The 22,322-nt window shown below is 51.0% G+C and overlaps 7 protein-coding genes across 7 annotated transcripts; 2 read left to right on the top strand and 5 right to left on the bottom strand.

The window, feature by feature from the left end:
• Positions 1-823: 823 nt before the first annotated feature.
• HO133_008127 (uncharacterized protein) lies at positions 824-2,914 on the top strand (the record flags this gene model as incomplete). Its single annotated transcript, XM_037298995.1, has 2 exons — positions 824-2,534; positions 2,736-2,914. 2 exons carry the CDS (start codon positions 824-826, stop codon positions 2,912-2,914), a joined length of 1,890 nt encoding a protein of 629 aa, XP_037156331.1.
• Positions 2,915-8,586: 5,672 nt separating this feature from the next.
• Positions 8,587-12,234, bottom strand: HO133_008126 (uncharacterized protein; the record flags this gene model as incomplete). The annotated part of the gene is made up of 3 exons (XM_037298994.1): positions 8,587-8,774; positions 8,826-11,511; positions 11,569-12,234. 3 exons carry the CDS (start codon positions 12,232-12,234, stop codon positions 8,587-8,589), a joined length of 3,540 nt encoding a protein of 1,179 aa, XP_037156330.1.
• Positions 12,235-13,754: 1,520 nt separating this feature from the next.
• HO133_008125 (uncharacterized protein) lies at positions 13,755-15,005 on the bottom strand (the record flags this gene model as incomplete). The annotated part of the gene is made up of 4 exons (XM_037298993.1): positions 13,755-13,898; positions 14,034-14,459; positions 14,524-14,622; positions 14,676-15,005. The coding sequence occupies 4 exons, from the start codon at positions 15,003-15,005 to the stop codon at positions 13,755-13,757; spliced, it is 999 nt and encodes a 332-aa protein (XP_037156329.1).
• Positions 15,006-15,447: 442 nt separating this feature from the next.
• On the bottom strand, positions 15,448-16,365 carry HO133_008124 (uncharacterized protein; the record flags this gene model as incomplete). Its single annotated transcript, XM_037298992.1, has 1 exon — positions 15,448-16,365. The coding sequence occupies one exon, from the start codon at positions 16,363-16,365 to the stop codon at positions 15,448-15,450; it is 918 nt and encodes a 305-aa protein (XP_037156328.1).
• A 674-nt stretch (positions 16,366-17,039) lies between these two features.
• On the bottom strand, positions 17,040-17,618 carry HO133_008123 (uncharacterized protein; the record flags this gene model as incomplete). Its single annotated transcript, XM_037298991.1, has 1 exon — positions 17,040-17,618. One exon carries the CDS (start codon positions 17,616-17,618, stop codon positions 17,040-17,042), a length of 579 nt encoding a protein of 192 aa, XP_037156327.1.
• A 409-nt stretch (positions 17,619-18,027) lies between these two features.
• HO133_008122 (uncharacterized protein) lies at positions 18,028-19,386 on the top strand (the record flags this gene model as incomplete). The annotated part of the gene is made up of 1 exon (XM_037298990.1): positions 18,028-19,386. The coding sequence occupies one exon, from the start codon at positions 18,028-18,030 to the stop codon at positions 19,384-19,386; it is 1,359 nt and encodes a 452-aa protein (XP_037156326.1).
• Positions 19,387-20,901: 1,515 nt separating this feature from the next.
• Positions 20,902-22,147, bottom strand: HO133_008121 (uncharacterized protein; the record flags this gene model as incomplete). Its single annotated transcript, XM_037298989.1, has 3 exons — positions 20,902-21,217; positions 21,274-21,663; positions 21,729-22,147. 3 exons carry the CDS (start codon positions 22,145-22,147, stop codon positions 20,902-20,904), a joined length of 1,125 nt encoding a protein of 374 aa, XP_037156325.1.
• Between the last annotated feature and the right edge of the window lie 175 nt (positions 22,148-22,322).

Here is a 22,322-nt window from a genome sequence, read left to right as displayed (position 1 = left end):
CTAAGGCTTTTTGAGGATGAGTAGGTACTATCCCGCGACTAGGGTGCCATCATATCATGCAACAGCTTACTCAATACAACAAAGACTTCCAATTTTTTTGGAGATTTCCGATGACACAAGCACCTTTCCAGGCGGAACGTTCTTCAGCGTGCTGTGAGAAACGAAGGATCCAGTCACCCAGAATATCGACAGAATGCAGTGAGGCTCAACTCTGTAGGTGAGGAAATAAAATCTTTGGATCGTCCAGGGGTCTGAGCGCACGAGGGTGCTCCTTGCAACGGCGCTAACCGGTAACCGCTAACCGTTATCAAATGACCAGGTTCTGTACTAGTATCAATCGAACATGTGGCTGGAGCTCCGATGAATACTCTAGTGAATACTGGCGATAAGCAGCAAGCAAGCAAGCGAACATACTCTATGCCTGGCGACGACATGGCATTTTAATTGATGGCAATATATACTTAGTCTAATTCAGTCATCAGTGCAAGACCTAGGTACACCATTTCCCTGTGCTCTCCCACCTTGGCCGCCTTACCAAGCACCAACCTGTCATCCATTCCTTAGTCACAATTCCCAGGTCATACACATGAGTCACACGAGTCATCTCCACCAAAACATTGCTGCCTCACCTTGCGACTGCATTGACCAAACTTTTCTATCGGCAGCCATCTTCGGTTGAGCTTCTTTGACCACTGTCGGAAGGCAGGAGAGCAAATCATATTTGGATCGAGTCCTGCACGCTGGCCCACTTGGGGCTTGATTGCGCGGAGGGAAAGCAGGCATTAAGGAGGATTCCTCATCGAAAGACAGAATTCGAGACGCTATGGCATTCCACCAAACTACCTTCGCCCCTGCGATACGGCAACACGCCGCCCAGGACTCACGGGACAATGCTGCATCCCCCATTTCCTCGCCGCTACATCGAGAGCTTGAACAGTCGCAAGAATGGGTCCTCTTCCCAGCACGTTCAAATACCCTAACTCAGACTGCATCGACGGCACAGACACGTACAGCTGGATTGTCGAGGCTAAGCGACTTTGGCTCTTTGGACGCCAAGTCAAGACAAGATGATCGTGTCCCTTGCGAGACCACAAATGGCTCCGTCGAAGACGACGAGGACTTGGACAGCCTAGACGAAGGCCTTCACGATTTTCAGGAACCTTCGCCCATACACAGACCAGGACTCTTCGAACCAAGCGGTTCCATACTGCCACGGCATGATGGACTGGGCACATTTCCTACGTCCAGTCCACCTCTTCAGGAGCAGCTATGGCACTTTGAGCATTTCAACCCGCGAAAACGATCTATCGGGCTCGGGCGCCATAGAAGAAGATCTAGCGTGCAAAGGAGAATAGAGGCTGTCGAAGAGCATGATGTTGCGAGCATTGAGGCCGAAACAAGGGAGAGGATTGAGAAATGGAGGATGGAACAATCCAGGCTTCTGTTGGATGAGATTGAGAAGGAGACCAGGCGGAGAAGAACCAGTGTGAAAAGCCAGCGAGCAGAAACGACACCCGGTCCTGCTGGCCTGGAGCAGACTATCAAGGACTCAGTTGCTAAAAATGCTGGGGATGAAGCGACAACCGGACCTTTGAGTGCGAGCTCCTCAGTGATCGAGGACCGCGAATCCTTCTGGCAGCGCATCACTCGAAGAGTCATTCGTGATTTCATTGGTATCGACGACGATCTGCTCTCCATCATCTTCGGCGAATCGCTTCCGACAGAGAGACTCGACGGCAACCCTTCTCCAGGATTGGGCTCCGCAAGATCGTTACGTTTGGATAGCTCATCATCCATACCTGCTGGCACTGGTTGGGAAGGACGGCTTTTGGACCGTCTATCTCGTGAACTCGGAATACTATTGCAGCAGCTCACAGAGCACCCAGGCGCATCCAGCACCCTCAGCACCCCATTCAATCCTTCCACCTCAGACTACGCTGGTATACCAATCACAGTGCCAACGTCTTCAAGGTCACAGTCCAAGCCCCCAACGCCCACCGCAAATGCAGCAGCATCCTTCGACTTCAGACCGACCCTGCAAGACGCAACTCTCCCCGCACAAACTTCTGCCGCTGATTCCACACATGCTGCCCTCTGGGGCATTGAAGAAGAACCCGCCCCTGCCACTCCAGAAGACGACCGCGAATATTGGGAACAAACCCCAGACATCAAAACCGTCTTTCGCTTCCTCCACAACCGTTTCACGTCCCAACGACGCCCCGCAGCCACAAGCAAACCACCTCTCAACATCGCCACTACATCCACCCCAGACTCCCTCCGCCGCGCAGCTATCATAAGGCAGTATCACCCTCTCGTTTCACGCGCTGCAGCAACCTGGGAACAGAGACATGGACATGCGAGGCGGCATAGCTTGCTAAGGAGAAGAAGTGGAAGTAGTTGTGCGAGCAGCATTGTCGGTAGTGCGAGGAGGATGGGATTGAGAGGAGGCAGTTTAGGGAGTTCGAGCAGGAATTATTGGGATATTGGCGGTAGCGCTGTGGGAAGCGGCGGTGGCAGTGCGATTGGTGTCGGAGGTGGGGGAATGGGTGCTTGGGGGGAGGTTTGAGGCGGCTTTCGATGGGCGTTCGGATGTAGGGGACTTGGATATCTTGCGAGGCATTATCGGCTGCATCTTCTCTCTTGGGATCTCATGGGTCATGGCTTGCATGTATCACGAAGCATTACGGTTGCCTACATTTGTATTCGGTAGTGACAACATCACTCTCTGCTCAGAGACTTCAAAGCGCTGAAAACCGTCCGCATCAAGGTCCACGCTCCCATTCCATCCGCACCGAGTCTTCAAAGGCAGAACATTCCACGGTCAACGACGGCGGCACCAACGCCTCAGATGCTTTCCGACCCACAGAAAAACGGGCAACGAAACTTCTTCACCGTCTCGGAGTCCAAACACTAATTCCCTTCCCCAGTACCAAAAACCATGGCCACTCGAGCACTACAAGGATACCCGCAGACCTTACTCAAGCCTCGACCTGCTACCACCCACTCAACAGCGACTGGCATCCATAAACCGTGTCTAAACGCGGCAGTGACCTCATCTGGCTCGCTCGGCAGCTGCACCGAGATCGGTATTCGATCTTATTGGAAGGGGTCTCGTACCGTGTGCGGCGAGTTGAAGGTAGGCTATGGGGCAGGGGAACACACGTGTGAACGATCCTCACAATGGGAGTCTCACGAGGGATGAAGCATGGCTGCACGCGGAACGGAATGGAAGAGATGAGCTCGCACGATTGGGTCGACAGGCAGTGAGATGGATCGGGAAAGCAGGATGCTGGGTTGATAAGGGGACGGCAAACTGCGTGAACTGGGACAGAACAAAAGCGTGCCGATTAGCGTGGGCAGGAAGGTCTAACATTGGCCGACCTACGTGGATTACCGGATACGGCAAGGTGGACTCACTGGTACCTGATCGGGATAGGCGCCATCTGGCGGAATATCGAGGACGTGATTATTCAAACCCCTCGATATTCCCTCGCTGCTTCTTCGCCATATTCGCCCCTTGAGTCACTGCTCGGACCCTCTTCCTCAACCCGTCACCGAACCTTCGAGGTCCGGTAAGTAGCTCTTCCACTCCAACCTTGGTATTGCAGAACGCTAACAAGTCCGAGTGAGACTCATGATATCCACTATTCGATGAAGTAAGACATGGTGCTCGTCGAGCTGGCGTTTCGATCAACACTTTGGTCCCTTTCCAGTCCTCTGTGATATCCTCCCTTCGCCTTGATTCCAACTGCGTTGGGGTAGCAGAACGGCTAGTCTGTTGCTTGTCGAAGGGTTGGCCGCACACGTTTGAACAGCTCACCCGCCATTGAATATATCTGATATTATCCGACTTACTTGCAACTCTTAGCATAACCAAAGTTATGGTGGACCAACAGCGATTCGTACTCTCCCACTTTCCTGAATCTAATGATCAATTGACGCTCTGGTAGGCTAGAGGTTGTCAATCCCAACCGTCAGCAGCATGAAACACACACTTCCGCCAGCCTTCTGGGGCTAGGCACCAAAGAGCCAAAAGTGGATGCATTGAGACAGACGCTTCCGTTGAATAGTGGCAACACCAAGTCGTCTCAGATGCTCGCACACCATTTTGCCAGCTCCTCATCCGTAGCTCCAAACATTGGAAAAACCCTCCCCGTAGATTCCTGATCGTTTCGCCTCCCTTGCCTTCTACTTACGTTTGGCAGATATCGGTCGGCTTGCCTGCGCCACTTTGAGTCGAAAGGACTCTCGCACGAACCGAGGCATCTCCAGACGTCGACTTGAACCTCTGTCACGAGATTTTCAAGCGTTCGGATGTCCAGTTGGAATGATGTCGAACATTCCAGACAGTGCTTCTGCTTCTTACATTCAATGCAAGGCAATCTATTGGCATGGCTTAAATGACATCGAAGAGCTTGCGCGAAAATTGAATCGCGGAAGCGATCAACAAGGTGAGGGCAGAGTTCTGGAATTTCCATTCGAATCAAGATTCTGTCCCAATTCTCAAGCAGCCGCAGCGTGTATTTGATCTGTAAGAGGAGTTCACCTGCGACAATGTTGGCCGTGACCACACTCTCAAGACTTGTCTCTGGAAGATGCCTGGCGAATCTGTCAGACAACCTCTCCAGATTGATCTTATAGGGTCTTCCAAGCCGGTAATTTCTCATGAGTAGTTGCGCATGTTCGTATCGTATGTGGAAATCATATCCAATCGACACCACCCCATTTCCTCGAACACATTCTGTTTCATCAAAATACCGCCAGCGCTGGCTCGGATCTCCATTCTGATCGATGGGGTGGAACATTGAGCAATCATGGCAAAGCAGCCAGTCTGGAAGATCTTTCTCCAAATTTTTCAAGAAGCGTGTCTTCTCGATGGTGTGACTTTCCAAACGTAAGGAACGCAGTGCCTGGCCTCCAAGGATCTTCAGCATCGAACGGCTGCAAAGGGCGAGAGAGGCTGCAGCATCGGGAGGTAAAAAGGTGGCGCTGATGTACTGTAGGATTTCCAGAGGCAGCACATGAAGTGATGAATCTTTGTTGTTGATGGTCTTGACCTGGACATCTCGCCATGTGGTGTGGATTCTTGAGAGGCAAGAGCTTTATGGTCAAAGTTGTGGGTGGAAATGGCGCTACTAGCGACAATGCTCATAGGGCTAGGGCTACTGTGACTGGACTCTAAGATATCCTCTACCGTTTCTTGGCATCCCGTGTAAAAGTTCCGCAAGCTTTTGGCTAATCGGTTTGATCCGTTGGGGGCTAGATCGGAGACGCGGCTGGTTCATAAAGTAATGTATCAGCGCATAAAGCACACGATTATTTAATATCACCAAGATATATACGAGAGGTAAGGTAGTCCCAGATGAAGCTGTGATGATTCTTTTTCTTTCCATAGTCACTTAGGCTGCAGATATACTGAGTGAGTCTCTGATTACTCACATCTTTCGGCCGTGCACATACCTACTTGCTTTTCTTAATGTATCATCTTGGTGATCGGAATGATTGGAAGGTTATGAGGTAGGGTAATGATCCCCGCTTCATTTCGACAATTGACTGGAGCATTGGAAAGTGCAAGCGGCTTTCTTTGCTTCTCAGTTACAAAATGTATATACTTCAGTGTGCTCTTTCCTTGTCTTACCTATACTCTCTCCATCTTCGCCTCGTCCCAATTTCAGCAACCAGCAGAACGGTACTGCAACGCCATCGGTGAGCTCACCCTAATTGCCCTCGACCTGATCGCGCGCACTCTCCCCTATGGTCCCCACGTGTTCGAAAATTGACTGCCAGCGGAGAGACCGAGCACCCTTGACCTCATTTTCCAGGGCCAACATCAATACTCAAACCCTAGACAATACTAGCATTGAAACGGTACGCAATGTCACAGGAGACGGGGATCAAAATTTTGGTATATAAGCGGGCTGGAAAGACGTCGCTATACGTTGATGTTTACATCCCCTTCGGCATCAAGCTCGGCGAGAAGAAACCTATTGATAATGAGCTACCCTAACCTACACAGAGATCAAACTGATATGTTTAAAGCGCTACTCATCCACCGTGGTGGCCACGTGATGTTTACGTATTAGGAAGTCAACCCCAAACATATCGAACTCCTTCTTGCCGACGGCTTTCTCCCGGTGAGTATTAATAACCGCCTCTGGCCTGAGGTTAACACCCTCAACGGCCCAATAAACGACGTCTGTAAGGCTCTGCACAGGACACGCTTCCAGCTATCATCCTTAGCCTCACAGCTTACGCCAGGCCTCGAGGTGAATGGCGAGAAAGTCGTAGCAGTGGGTTAGTCATCGGGCGGACTCTTGGCCTCGACAATTGCGTAGACCGCGCCGCAACGGGGCTGCAGAGCCCCGGAGCCTGTATTGGCACTTTGTTGTCCCATAGATTATGAGAATTACTGCAAGCGTTTCTTGGCAACTTCTTTCCTCTTTCCTCCACCAGCAGGAATGCTCACATCTGAAATAGGGTGGAAACCTCCCAACTACCCTCAACCTTGCATCTCTTCTCCCAGCGAATCCTATGACGTCCTCGAAGGCATCCAGGATGAACCAGTAAGCATATCTCCTCTCTCGTTATCTCCAAACGTGCCCACTTCCATGACGCTAGAGTAGATGTCGGGTTTGATCCAGGCGCCAGGGACGAGGACAAAGGTCGGTTTGGTCATGTTCAGCAGCTTTGGTTGCTGGTAACCTGAAAAATGAGTGTCCTAGTTAGGTTTGTCAAGACGTGAGGTAGGACACTTAGTTGTGTTAATCTAAGAGTGCTACGGAGGAAAGAGCGATCTATGTAATCAGGTATTACATGAACGCGGATTTCGAGATAGTGCTCAAACAAGAAGAGGGAAAAGGTCTATGACTCGCCAATCGTTGCCTGGTACAAGGACCGGGGTACAAAACCAGTCCAATTTTGCGAGCGATTGGGAAAGGGTACAGACTGCTGCTTGAAGAACTTATGGCATGTACTGCCGGCAAATCAATGTACGTCTCAACATGATTCTACTTCCTTGGCTTTGACGTGATGGGAGACTTTGCGTTTGCGAAGTCATTCATCCTGTTGGAGAGTAAAGTGACACTATTCCGTTCTCATGCTACGAAGAGCACTTGATCTCCTGGGTCCTATGAAATTTGTACTCTGACTGGTTCAGCTGGCCTTCGATTTGCTAACTGTGCGGGATTGGAAAAAGATGATAAACTGGTGTCCCAATCGAATGGAGGAGCGAATCCATGCAAGCAGCGGCAATCTCAATCCTTTTTAACGGGAATGCTTTCACACAGGCTGACGTGCTCTCTGCATCCAGACTGAAGTAGTCAAATCCGATCTATGTCATTTCCACAGTTTCATATTCCTCCTTCTCAAAGCTGACCTCGATGCCCAGATCTCTTTCCGATTAATCGAGAGCCCCCAAACAAAAGAACAGTCTATAGCAAAATCGCTATTGGCTGCACGGCGACTCCGTAGCCTCTATCCCTGAAAGTAACGAAACCCCCAACAGCAACTCCGTTGCCTCGACAGTATTCTACCTCGTCTACCGTCGAAAGTTCGAGCCCCAACGCACAGCATTAACTCAATCTACCCGAAGACTCTCCACCATTCAGACAGCGCAATCAGCGACATCCCGCACCTGCATCCTTCAGTCCCAACAATTGGCTATCCCGAATCCCCTCCCCCAGGCGTCGAAACCGCAGAGCGCTTCGTCCCCGGCAACGCTACGATCGTGGCGCCGAGTTATACCACGGGTCGTCGTTCATACGTCCTTTCCCTTCCTTCCCTTAAACCCTCGCAACAGCCCCGAGTACACAAAAAGAAAGGGAAACGAGACTCTGACCAAAAGGAAAACTCACTCTCCACTCCCAACAGTCGACAGACCCATTGCCCGTGCCTTCGAAACCATCCTACTCCAACGCGACAAAGGATCGCCGACAAACGCGCCTCCGCACCCTTCAGCATCGGTCTTCTCAGCTGGCGCGAGGAAGAAAGGAATCAGTCGCTCGCGGAGCCGTGGTCCGTGACGGCGCTACTGGTGGGCAAGTACGATGTCACGTTTGCGTCAGGGGGGAGGATTGGAAGCAGGGTGTTTGGCGGGATATGATGGAGGAGTTTACGGCCGCGGCTGGTTTCACGCCGAGGGAAGGGTTACTCACATATTTCTCCGATACAGAATCTACGCAAAGGCTGGGGATCTCGTACCGCTCTTCAGGCGACTCGTGCGTTCGGACGAATTCATAATTAGTCTCACGGAGGCGTCAAGCAAATTCGATGCGATTCTCTTCTCTATCTAATAGATGATCCAGCACGTCGGCCGTAGCAGATACACACATAGTATGGTAGGTATTATGGACAGTAAATGGAGCCTCCTCCTCCTCCTATAATATCAGAGAGCCATCAAAAAAGTAAACTCTAACCAGAAGCGTTGCAGATAAAAGCACTCTGCCTGTTTCTCCTCGCCATCCCATGTCCGGTCATGCGGTATAGCTTCCTGAGGAAGGCGGGTGATATCAGGGATATCCCCACCGTCGCTGCCCGGACGCTTCGCAATATTACTACTGCCCTCGCTTGTCTCCTCGGCTCTCAAGGTCACGCCAGCACCCACTCGCTCCCTCTCTTGATGAATTTATCCAGCATGATGCCGATGTCTGTCAAGATGAACCTGCACACGATGAAGCCAAAGAATTCTGCGGCGTGTCGCGCGCTCAATTCGAGCCCAATATGGGTTTGCGAGGAATGCTTTAGTCCTGGATCCTCCACTTGACGGATGATTTGATCTATACCTCAGATTAGTACTGAACAGTAAGGTTGGCGCATTTCTTGCTTACCCAGAACCTGTGCAGCATCGCATAGCCTCGCAAGCGCACCCATGTAGCTTGGGTTTGGACCCACACACTGGACTTGGTTGACATCACGCTTGGGGAACCTCGGATTTGGTGCCGAAGTCATAGGTATGGACCTTAACGTTGGGGCTTCCTTATTACCGTCCCTAGTCACGTTGTTCGAGCTCACCGATGGCAGACCTGGACCCAAAGAATTTTTGTTTCGCAATTTTCGCCATGACAGGTAATTTTTGCTGCTGGCGTTTGTAGTCTTAGATGCCAATGCCTCTGGATAGGTTGTCTCATCTCCAGCCCCAAAGAATTTGAATAGCTGAGCCGCGCCTTGCACTCCAACATCGCTACCAAGCTTCTTGGATAGATTGGCATGGACTTGTTCCATAACAGTCTCGAAGATCTCCATCTCATCCTTCACAGCATTCGCATCCAAATTGTCGACCTTCCCAAGCTTGAGTAATGCAGCAGTCAAAAAATCGCAGTTTGAAACCTTCTCCTCCACATTCTTCAGCTTGATGTTCTTGACCCTCCATATGTCTCGAGGGACGAAAAGCTTGGTAGAAATGTAACCGCCTCTCGGGTGAGCAATCGTCTGGTAGATGGAGCGGAGAAACCAGAATGGTCGGAGTAACGCTGACTCAGGACAAGGCTCAAGTGGTAGAGGAGCATGATTGGCGGAAGGATTCGGAGAGCCGGGTGTGTCGGGAGAGTGGATATCATTGTCGAAAAGGTATGGGCCACTCATCGGTTGCCCTTTGATGATAAAACTCGCCTCCATGGGTGTTGGTAAAACAGGCACGGCTGGTGAAGGGACTCTTTGTTGCTTTGGCGTCGACGACATACTACTAAGAGAAGCGTTCGATGATGCGTCATGTGTCTCTGGAACAACGACACTCAAGTTTTTGTTTCGTAGACTGGACGAGGAGAAGTTCTTTCTCAGCCCTATTGCAGCTTTGCTAGCGAAACGGGCAGGTGATGCCGGCATTGATGTTACACTGTTATCGCTATCTGCTGAGGTCACTCTGGTTAGAGCAGAAGCAGTAGATGTAGTCTGATCAGTGGTATCGGATCCAGGAAACGGCGATGAGCCTTTGCGGCTGCTTGGTAGTGTTGCCGAAGATGGCACTGGGTTGAAAGCAAGGCTTGGCAAAAGCTGCTGGGATTCTGGCACGAGGAGCGCGGATCTTGGTGACTCGGCTACTGCTGGAGTGGGAATCATTCGAGGTGCAGAGGAGGCCGGCTGCGTCCTAGGGGCGTCAGATTCAGACGTGTCTGAGTGTTTCGCGTGCGTCTCAATCTTCAGCGGCTTCCGTTTCATGCCCGACAGCCTGCGATCTTGGACGCCTGGACTTGTGTTCCTGGAGACTAAACTTGGAGGTCTTATCGTGGTACCGTTCTGTTGCTGAAAGATTTTGGAGGATGCCGACGATGGAGGAGGCGGAAGAGCACTCGAGGGTGGAGGGTGCAGTGGCGGCGGCAATGGATTCTCTTTTAGCTGCGCCGCCATCGATGGCAGTATAGAAGCTTCAGCAACGGTTGACAGTGAGATTCCCGCTGACGTTGGGTTCGAGCCAAACGAACTAACCAATGTCCTCCCAGAAAACCCGCTGGAGTCTGATTGACGTGGAAGAGCGGACTTAGTCTGAAGGTCATATTCATCATCCATGATGTAGTCCCTGGTCATTTCTTCCAGCATCCGCTCTTCCTCATCAGCTTCTTCGTCGTTGTACTCCAACTCAATGCTGTCTCTCGCGGTCTGAAGTCGTTCTTTTTCTCTCTCTTTGGCTCGGGAAATCGCAGCCTCTCGTTCAGCTTCACGGACATCCTCTTTGGCTAGCTCAACGTTTCTAGTCGCATGAGACAGGGCTCCGGATTCTTCAAAAGGGTACTCAGGATCGTTCATCAGCTGCTCGTCATAGTCTCCCTCATCATCGGGCTCAAATCCATCGTCGTAGGCTGCCTCCACTGCTGCATCGAGGGCTGCATCAAATTCTGCCTCCGTTTGACCGCTTGCGGGTCGTATGTGCTTTCTCCTGAGACCTACGGATGACCTCCGCGAATGCACAGATGAAGCTGAAGAGCCGCTCGATTCGTTGATGGTGTTAAGCCAAGACGTATGTTCTCCATTATCCTGGCGAATAGAGTCTGACGGATTAGAATCCTCGTCTGGTGCAGATTGCGCTGATACATCTGTAGATGACTGCGTAGTATTCCCTTTTACAGGAGCTGGCGATAGAGGACGTCGCGGCGACAGGGGAGGCGGCATATACTCTTGGTAAACTGCTGTACCAGAATCTAAGTGAGTCTCGTCGATGGTCTCCTGGCCTACATATCTTGCTCGTAGCGGTCGCTGGTCCTGCATTCGACTCGAAGTCTGAATATCTCTGCCCTCTACCATGTAGGCGGTTGTCTGTAATGACTGTCGTCTTGGGGGTATGTTGGCCAATTGGCCAAGATGCGGTAACTTTTCCCTGCGTTTCTCTTCGTTGCCGAGAGGTGCTACCGTTGATGTTCCCAAGGTTGTCTCTCCATCGTCAGTGTCCGTGACTACTGACAACCGCTCGGAGTCTTTCGAGTCTCTTTCCGGAGGACGCTGTGGCAGAGTTTTGCCATCTGCAGTGCGATACGCTGCGTCAGTGCCCCGTAGCTCAGCGATACGTGCTTCATACGTATTGCGCTTCAACGAATATTAGCGTGGCTTTCCGCTTTGATTTATGGATGGCCATCAACTTACAACAGCATCCAGCTTCTGCCGATCTTCAAGGCCCGAGCTTCTGATCATCACCTTTTGTAGCAAAGCACAAGCATCTTGGTACGCATTCATGGCTCCTTCGAAATTTGAGTGCTGATCGAGGGTGACTGCATGGTGTGCCTTTTGCAAAGCTTTAGACAACATGGCCTTCTGCGAAGGCGCCTTGCGCTTTTGCACTCTATCAGCCCGAGCACGGTTGTCAGAGGCTGAACTCTCCCCCTCGGTGGTGCCACTACCCTTGTTACTGTCGTCTCTATGCCGATGATGCCCATTTTGCGAGATTCGACGAGACGCATGCTTGAGCCGAGATGCAGTGCGTGGAGAGTAGACGGATTCGGGAGGGCCAGGCGATCCAGGGCTTGTGGAATTATCGATGATTATTGGCGAGGGTTTGTTGGCTCTAGGAGAATGCGAGGGCGCCGGCCGCTTCATTCCCACCATCGGTTTCGTAGGAGAGCGAGAGCCCCACCCGTTCCCGAAATAGTCGCGCTGGGCCGAGGTGTGGTTTAACGGTGAGAGTATGTCAGCTGTCGCAGGAGTAACTGTGGCGACTGTCGACGGCGAATCCGCTGCGTCAACAGCCTGAGACAGGGATGATAGTGTGACGATAGGAGGTAGTATTGGCGGTGGGTTCGAAGGTGGTGACATCTTTGCTAACGCTGGAGGGCTTTTCTGCGGGGATGGTCGTCCTCTGGTAGAAAATGTTGCATTGGGAGATGGCGTCTGACCGCCCGCAAAGCCACCAAAGGAACCAAATGATTCAGAAAGTCTCTTTGAAAAGCTGCTGCGTCTGTTGTGCGCAGAGTTTTTGCTTGAGGCCGTGGATTGAGACCATCTATTCAGATTACCCACGCCTTCTCGAAAGCCATTCCCACTATCTGGCCGAGTATATAAAGCGCTAGACCTTCGCTTGGTATTTTCTGGAGACAGAGTACGACCTGTAAGATTTGCGGTTATCGTACTCGCTTCGTTGGGACTCTGCGATCTCAGACCTGTGACTGGTGGGTGTGCACCGTTCCGTGCGGTGACTGAGGAGGCACGCTGTACAGTGATGACGGAGGAAGATGATGCTGAATTGGGCCTGGAACCCTGTCGCTGGTGTGTAGATGGTTTGGCCAACGATGCCATACCAATCACGAGCAGTGTCTGACCTCAAGTGGAATGTAGTATTTCACAATACTTTAGACGCCGGACAAGAGAATCGAGGGCACAGCGAAGACAGCGCGTAAGCTGGCATGCAAATGGCTCCTGTAGACTGTAGTATAACAACGGAGATGCCGGTTTCTTCTGATCGATCTTCCGATTATAGCGATACGTAATTCCGATTGGCCTGCCAGCTTTTGACTTCCTCCGCCTCAAACCATTCTCTCACTTTGATCCGATCATTTCCCTTCCATTATACCGATATAAACAGTTTGTATATTGTTTATATCGTTGTGATATCTCAATAAACGGTTGAGTCGTGTTGGAGTTCGAGGGAAGGCTCCAGGAGAAGATTCGTACAGTAAGCTCTCCGTGCCGCGAGATGTACCTATACACAATTGCCGAAGTCGAGTGGTATTGTCCGTGGAGGGGGAGGCGGCGCAGGAGAGGCGTGTTGCCACTTGAATTGCGGGAGGTATCAATAGGCTGTACGTCGATTGTCCATAAGTGATGGATCGGGAAGGATTATATTGGTCGAGCGGTTGGCTGCATGACCATTTCGACCTTTCACGAGACCGCAGCGCCAGGGGAGAGGCACTTCGGCCAAGGGGTGGTGCTCTGTCGGTAGAAGGCGGATCTTTGTAGGGGAAGCGCCGGAGAAATAGGGTGATAAATTGGCAAGAAGAGAAACACGCGGATGTATGCTATACAGACTGAGGATGAGAGGGAAGGGTCGAGGGGATATGGTTTTGTGGTTTTCCTCGCTGTCGCTCTACGTTGAGTTGGGTCCGCACGCTTAATTCCCCTGGGAAGCCCCACCCCTGCCAAGTCTGAGCGTCGATCTTCGCATGGAGGCACGCTTGCATTTGGTGCGAGCGCTGTCCGTGCTCTTCTCCTGTTCCTGTTTACTTGCTCAACATTGCCGTGTGCTTACAACCCTTGAGAGACACGCCAAGGCCATCAGCAAGCTTAATTAATCGTCTATACCTATATGTATTCAATCATGAGATCGCAAAGCCAAACTATCACGGATTGAAATTGTCAACAGGCGCCTCATCTTTCACAAGTTCCCACACCTTGTCAATCCTCTTCGCAATACTCTCGTCTAATGGCCCATCCTCGATCGCCCTCAGCGTTTCTGCGAGCTGCGACCCTCGAGTCGCTCCGATCTGCGTAGGGATTTCGGGGTCAGCATACATTGCAACAGGAATGCTTGAGCCTCGAAACAGTGTCTACTCTGCAGACATGTTTCATGCCGCCAGATGTGGTTCAGAAGAGGGGATATGGGCTGCGAAGATACATACGATGATACCATCGCCATGCTCAGCGCTCAGCTTCGAGTTGTACATTACCCATCGATAGGCCAACGCAGCCTTGGACACACGAGCCTCATTGGCAATCGCGTCCCACTCAGATAATGCCTCGAGCAGCGACGGTTTGGTGTATTTCTCATTATACAGCTTTCCCAGAAAGGAAGTCGGATCCCATCGGCCTTGACCGCCGCCTGTATTGAGTGTCTGAGCGTCTTTCACGAGGAATCCACCAGCCAGAGGAGAATACGCATAGAAAGCGATGTTGAGTTCTCGAAGGAGTGGGAAAAGCGTCGTGTCATAGTGGCGAGCGACGGGGTTGTAATTCCCCTGGAAGACCGTCGGCAGAACGTATCCTTTCGACTTGGCATAGTCGTATACCTTCCTCACATCTTCCGGCTTGAAATTCGAGAGCCCGAACTTTGGAACACGTAAGCTTCAGAGCTGGACTATGTCTTACATTGTACCAGGCAAGTAGACCTACGTGCTTATATTTGCCCGACGCATAGACCAATTGCATACCATCGACTGTCTGTTCAATCGGAGTGTAGGGGTCCGGAGAATGCACGAAATAGGTTTCGACCTTTACAGAAGACGTCAGCGGCCTTCGAAACTGGTCCAGGCGGTCAGAAATACGCTGTTGACACCCAGATCTTCGAAACTCTGCTTCGCAGCTGCCAATATTGATGCTTTGGTCCCAGAACCTTTGGCAAATCCTGGGGATTTCGTATGAATGGTGAAGCTTGAGGTCGCGCCTAGCTCTTTCAGCGCTCTCTCACTTCCTTCCTGTGGGCTCATGTAGTCAGCTCCTGTCCTCGAAATTTGAAGATGCACCCTTACATATCGGTTGGCCGTATCAAGGTCCTTGACGTTGTACTTTTTGAGGAGATCGAGGAACTCTTGACTGGCCTCCGTGGGCAATGAGCCAAACGACGCCGTACCAAACAGTACCTTCACATGGGACATGATTTTGAGATGGCAATGTTTGAAGGGATTGCACCTGAAGTTGTTGGATTTAAATCACCATGCCCTCTTTCAACCTCGGCACTAAAGATAGGAAGTTAATTCCGCAGCTTCGGCTATTCGCGGCGGAGAGAAAATCCCTCACCACACAACCAACCATTGTTCGAACAGAAGGCATGGCTTCGAAATATGAAGAAGACACGGGCCATAGCCTACGAACTGGTTCTTGAGTGGAGCTTGGTCTCCTCAGACTTACTTCATCCGACTGTCTGGCAGCCTTGCGACTTGCCGTTTCTTCAGGAACGCGTCAATATCATAATTTTAACAAGACGAATTGCGTACTATCTACCGAACTACAAACGTTTCCAAGTTCACAAATTTCCATTGTTGATACAATATACAACCATATATTCCTCGTCTTCTCGATCAACAGTGGACCAATTCTTTATTCCCTCAAAACCCGGCTTACGACGTCCAAGCACTCTTCATTTTCAATCCAAGCGAAATGCCCACAATCCTCGAGAACGACCAATTTTGATGTGGCCATGCCGGCGTGCGCTTTCTCGGCAGCTTTCACACTGCAGAAGGGATCTTCCCGGCCAACCACGATCAAAGTCTTGGCTGTCACGTTGTCTAGATCGTCAACTAGGTAAGTAGGCCTCTTCCTGTCAGCCGCACGTTGATGGTTCAGAGCCCAAGAAGAAGGCATGTTTTGCATCGTCTCTAGCATCCTCGCCCCAAATTTCGTTGGATTGGCGAAGTAGAACGGCAAAATGCCATTCAATTCATCTTGCATCTTCTCATCCGTGTCCGCTTTGAATGTTTGTAGTCGCTCCAGAGCAGCACTGTACATCGGATCGTCTTTTCTCTTCATCGCAAACTCGATATATGTAGCCGAATCGTCGAATCCTTGCAGCTCGTGGTCAAGCAGTACCAACTTATCCACGTGAGAAGGATACTGCTGAGCATACCCTAATGCAATGCTGCCACCATTGGAATGTCCCAGCAGGAGCATACTGCCCAGCTTGAGGTATTGACGCAGAATCTCAAGATCATCGACCATGTGCTTCGAGCTCATCTCTAAGGTATCAAGGGGACGGTTGGACGGCGGTGTGCCGCGTGGAGTGAAATAGAGGATCTTGAATGAGTCGTGGAGAGGAGCTAGGCCATTCGAAAGGTAGGATGGGCCAATCCCCCAGCCAGGGACCTGACATATTACGAGTGAAGGACCGGTCCCGTATGTGAGGTTTTTGTAGCCAGTAGAGAAGCTATGCAGACCAGGCGAGAGTGGATCTGTGTCGAGGTGCGTCGACTCCCTTGTGCTGATGGTGTAAGCAATTGCTGCTCTGAAGGAGGCTGACATCGCCCCCGCTCTGTGGTTCCAACAGACTTATGAATGCTATCCCACAGACCTGGCGCTCCTTTCTAACATTTCTGCAGAAGCCAATGGGCTCTAAATCGGATCACCATGTCTCATATTGCGAATGCTAAACCTACAGGCTTTCTATTTAAAGGTACTCACTGCATTGACCGATTTGTCAAGTGGATCAGTGATTACGTCCACGCTTACCTCTCGCGCCACCATAATTTTGCGGATACCAAGTGGATTGAATAATAGGGCTCAGTGAAGCTAGCAATACAGTCAGACAAAGACTCATCACATTCTGCTCTCGTATCATAGGTGATTCCGTATTTTTTCGCACGCTCATTTCTCTGTCTCGAAGATTTTACAAATTTCACTGGATTGATTCGTTCTCCAAAAATTACAGGATCGAGCGGTATGTACTTGCAATGTAAACCATCATCACTTTGGAAAGCTACTGGCAAGTAGATCACCGTGCCACACGCTTCATTACGAGGTAGTTACTTGGACCACACATCACTAGATTGAGCAGATTGTCAGATCTTGATCATTATTTTGCGCCGTCTGAACGATTCGATGTCATGTCTGACTGGAGTCCTTCCACCCAGTAACATTGGAGCAAACAAACAAACAAGTTGCTACCCCAGCCATCAATCCATCGTGATATGCCTTTGCTAAAGGCTCAGATCCTCCATGAACTCGGCCAGCTCATCGCGGGAGACGGTGCCATCCCGCAACATCTCCCGCAAATGAGCAGCCATATGCATCGGCGGTGGGTCCTGGTTCGAGAGATCCAGGCTGGAGTCGAAAGCTCTGCCGGCGCATAGCGTCTGCTGCTCCCTCGGCAGCGGAACGCTCCGATCGACGGCCCTCTTCATCTCGTCTACGATCCTCTCAACCACGTCCGCCCACTCGTTCCAGACACCGCTCAGCGGTCGGTCTGACGTGTTTTGCGCGTCTGCGGCGGCGGCGGGAAGGGCCGGTCGTGCGGGATATGATGCGAGTTGTCTGACGAAGTCGAGGTAGTCGTCGTATGACACGTCCACTTCTTCCATCTGATCGATTATCCCGCCAAGGACGTTCTCGGCACTGTCTGCCCACTCGTTCCATAACCACGTGATCTCTTTTGCGGCATCGGCGTAGGTATAGTCGTCGCCCATGCAGAGGATGTCGTCTGTGTTCCACCGCTGCCTTCTCGGCAGATTTAGAGAAGGGGAAGTGGCTGAACTGTGCGAGTTCTGGGTTTGACTCATTTCGTTGTTGGTGGATGCTGTGGGATGTGGTTGGAGGACGCTTGATCATTTGGAGGGAGCAAGACTGGACGGTGGTGATTTGTATTGGGACAGGGCGTGAATCAAGGTGTCGTTGCTGGAGTGTCGAAGACTTGAAACTTGGGAGGAAGCAGGAACAAAGGTGTTGTTGCTGGAGTGTTGAAGGCATGCAACCGCAATGAGATCTGCGGTCCCATCGCCGAGATCTGCGGTCCCATCGCCCTGTATCCTATCGAACAAAGACAATACTTCTACACAGTGTCTTCGTTTTACGTACACGCTGACACATTACTTCATTCAACACTCAACAAGGTGCCTACTCCTATCCTACCAAACGTCGAAGAAACCTCCAGCTTTCAAAATTCCATCCTCAAAGTTCTTAGCAGCCACCATGCAAACGCAACAGAACAGAAGCAAACAGCCAACAACCAGCTTCCACCCCTCCAATCCGACCATGGACCGAAACCCGAGCTCCAGATATGGCAACCCACTGACATTCAACGTCGCCGTCATGTTCCTCTTCTACATCCTCAGCGTCAGCCTATGCCTATCAAGCTTCTCGACTTGCATCTGCGTCATCTTCAACCCCGTCGGTACCTTCCGCACCATCACCAATTATCTCTTCTATGCCCTTGGCTTGAGCATCTTGTTGACTCTTCTGTTCGTCGCTCTGACTGGGGTCTGCTTCGACAACCAAGCCTTGCCACCGTCACGGAGCATCCAGGAAACCATGGGTGAGACGCTGGTTCCGGAAGAGGCACCATCCTCACAGGATGTTTCCGATACCGCGCCCATTCAAGAGGCACATCACGAGGTGTCTGCACCACAGCAGACCGTCGATGCCACACCCATCCAAGAGGCACACCGCGAAGGCTCAGCACCACAGGGGGTCCTCGAAACCACGCTGACTCAGAAAGCATACCGTGAGGTCTCGGTTCAGCCTACGCCCCGCCTTTCTGACTGTGCAGCTCTACATGCGCACCAAGCCGAGTGTGAACGGCTGAGACGTGCCTTTCGATCTCCTTTCATTGAGGCGCAAGCGACGGCAATACACCGTCTGACTGACGCTGATACGTGCGTCGCCAACCCCGCTGCTCGCAACGATGGGGCTCCTCCTTTCACGTCTGCAGCTAGTACTTCGCGGCAAACGGCCTTGGAAGACGATCATGAGAAGGGGCAAATCGCTATCGCGAAGACCGTGGACGGGGTCCCTCGCTTCTGTGAGGAAATATTAGCTTCACCAGAGGAGATGAGCGATGCAGGTGAGCAGGAAGAGAACGCGCTCGAGGCAAAAGCGGCTAACCGCACAGAGACAGCTGGCAAGGACAAAGTCGCCGGCGACGTCATCACCGCTCGCGAGTCTAAGAAGATCGAAAAATGGATAAGCCAGACCAACTTGGCTAACATTCGCACAGTCAAAGCCTGCTGTGGCACGCTGAAGGGAGTCGATGCCAATGACGGGGACATCGATGAGCAAACACCTGAGATCATGGTGTGGAGATGTAAGGATGGCGGCGCTCTGTCAGAAACCCGGAGCCTGAGTCAAGACTCAAATTTTCAGAAGGCGCTACGCGGGTACATGGGAAAGAAACTGGATCATGGAGGGAGGCGGAGCAGATCGGGCAATTCTACCCCAAGCTTGGGATTGAGTGAGGAATCTGAGTTTCAAGGCTGGGTTCGCGAGATGTTCACGCTAGAAAAGGTTGGGAAGAGGAAGGCTGGGGAGAAGAGGAGAGCGCGTAGTGCCTAGGGTTGGTGATGGAGTAGAACAAGGGTGTTTGAGGGATCGCTAGGGCCTCAGTACCTGTGCGTGGGGCTGTCGGAGGAATCCTTAGCTGTGGAGTGTGGCTCTGACCTAGGAGACCCACGGGCAGCGGGTAACCATATGTCCTTGGCCATAGTCACTAGAACAACGCGAGGTAAATTCCTAACGCCTCGAACGTATTGCAGGATTGACCGCAGCTGCTCGGCGTACTGCAGTATTCTTTGTGTGCAGGTTTGCAGAGGATCTTTCCATTTCCCTTTGTTCCTGTCTTGTGAATGTCAACTTCTAGGAAGGAGTTGCAGCGTACCTCTCGAGCCAAGTGTTCACATCCTGGCGTAGCTCTCCGATGTTGGGATTGATCTTGCTATGCCAGCCACAGAAGATTCCCTTTGAAGTTGGCTATGGCGAGATTTTGGCCACGCAAGGCAGCTAGAACCGGCTTTGTGTCGGAGGGAATTTTCGTTGACGATATGTTGGAAGTAAATGCCACGAACAACAAAGAATAAGGATGGAATCCCCTTGTGACTGAGGGGAAATGGACGGGGTTTAGGTCCTGGTGATTGTGGGAAGATAATATTCTAAGGTTGCGAAATGTTACGAGGGGGACGTTTAGATACTTTTCTCTTTATGTATAACGCCGTAGGTCAATTGGAATCTCCTATTAACACTTGGAAGATGTGGAAGATCTCTTCCGATGTTGGTTAAAGCTGCAATTTATTAGAAGATATTTTATCTACAGACGCACGGCTTTGACTATAGACTTTAATAATTGAAGAGTGAAGGAATATCTACCTATCAAAATTGGAAGTAATATCCGACTCATGGGACAGGCGAGGTGCCATGGTCAGGCCCATCACCTCTAATCCTTTCCATAGCAGTGGCGCACGAAGCCGTTAGCATACCGCCGTTATGGTTTCTCACCGAATGCCCCACCAAGCAATATGCCGATGAGATGAAAAATTCCCAAAAGTTACCTCTTCCTTCCTTCTCCAATACTATCCCCACAAGCTTATCAGATGCCTCACCTCAGGCCCATCCACATAGGTAGGTCAAAAGAACACAAGGATCCCGCTTCGCCGCACGGCAAGAAGACCGGCACCGATGGGCCAATCCGCGTCGTACATTGGCGAAACCGGGTCCGTAGGAGAGCAGACGCAAATCAGTTTGAAAATGCCACAGAGGCCGTGGGAAGATGAGAGAGATGACGGGGAGTATCAAATGGGTAGAGTACAGGACGCAGCTTTTGCTGAATGGAGTCAAATTATCAGGATTGAGATCATGCGATCTGATGTGAAAAAACATGGATCCGAATAAATGCAAGCTCTATCTATCCGCTGTCGCTGCGCCCAACAAGGAGTACTATTAGTTGGGGCTTGAAAGAACAAGAAGGAACGCATGCTGATACTAAAGGAGTGTCTGAGTGTCTTTCCCGGAAATTAAACTCCCCAACGTCCGTGCATCCGTTTTCTCATAATGCCTCCCACCCGCATTTCCCTCCCCTCACTTCCTAGGTTTTTTCGCAACCTTTCCCTTCCCTTTCCCTTTCCCAGACACTTCTTCCCCTGATGGGCTAGAACTAGACTCTAGCGACCTCCCCTTGCCTTTCCCGGTTGCTTCGTGGCTGGTGCTTTCATCGGGAGGTGACGAAGCTTCTGGGGATTGAATTTCAGGCGAGTTTAGGTGAGTATATTGACTAAATAGATCCTGGGTGCGCTGGGGTGTATCTGGCGCTCTGGCCTGGCTTGGACCTGCGGTGACTCCCACTGATAATTTTGCCAATTCTCGGGTTGCTGCTGGAACAGCGTTTGAAGGAATTCTATTGCCATTGTAAGCATATCCTCCTCTCCATCAATAGAAGATAGGCCAACTAACTCGCCCTCTATGATGGTTCGAAATCGCAAGACTCCTATTCTGGAATACTTGTCATACAGAAAATGAGCTTTGGCTTCGAAAAACGTTTTATGCCTACGCTCATTTATGAAATGAGCCACCATCTGGCAGAGCTTGTGTTCCGGGTTTGCCAAATTCTTGAAGACGGAGCTTTTGGCTATGATGGCCGGCGAAGTATCATAATCGTAATGTCGACAGACTATTTGCGCAGTGTCGAATTCGGTAATTCGGTTATCTCCAGCGTCTACACAGCAATGCATGATGGCGTGAATAAGGTAGAGCTGTTCATCCCGTAAGGTTTGAAGGTTCAACCCCGGTTTGGATTGGGCCCAATCCTTGTGACCCCATGGCAAAGATGTCATCCTCCCTTGGCTGTAAGGCAGCAAACCCACCAGTCAGCAAGAGTCTCGTCCACACAGAATCACATTCGCACTTACAATCCATCCAGTTCGTCAGCTCCAAATCTGGCTACCGGATTCCTCTCTAGATAAGTTTGAAACAGATCAGAAACCTGCTTCCTCAAGTAGTCTTTATTCGAGTCCGTCAACTCGTCGAGTTTTTTGTTCAAGCTCTGATCCGGGTTCTCTATTCTCTTGTACAGCGAGTAATTGTTGTCCGGGGGTTCGCGTCTGCCGTAACAGACGCATACTATGCCTAGGACTTCTTCTCGATTTAACGATCTCCCACGAAACTCGAAAAAATTGTAGCTGGCGAAGGCGATAATGAATATGGGGATGGACATTTTCGATCCACCAAACACTGGCATATCGTCACTGCTCAGAGTTGTAGTTGGTACTGATGCTCCACTTGAAGGCCCAACTACTGCCGTGGGCTTAGGGGCTAGTCGGTCTGACATTTTGAGCTGATTATATCTTGAGCAAGGAATGGGCTGTCGGGTTTTGATGAGAGCCTGGTAAAGGATGATGATATGCAGGGCTTTGACGATGAGAGGGTCGAGAGTACCCTATGGGTAGGTGAAAGAACGTCCTAAAGGTGTCTTATGAGGTGTGTGTGGTCGATGGAAGAACGTA

Source organism: Letharia lupina (genome assembly GCF_014066315.1).
Source record: "Letharia lupina isolate WasteWater1 chromosome Unknown contig_4, whole genome shotgun sequence".
Lineage (NCBI taxonomy): Eukaryota > Fungi > Ascomycota > Lecanoromycetes > Lecanorales > Parmeliaceae > Letharia > Letharia lupina.
The sequence above is the reverse complement of the archived record's forward strand: the minus strand, read 5'-3'. Positions and strand labels throughout refer to the sequence as shown.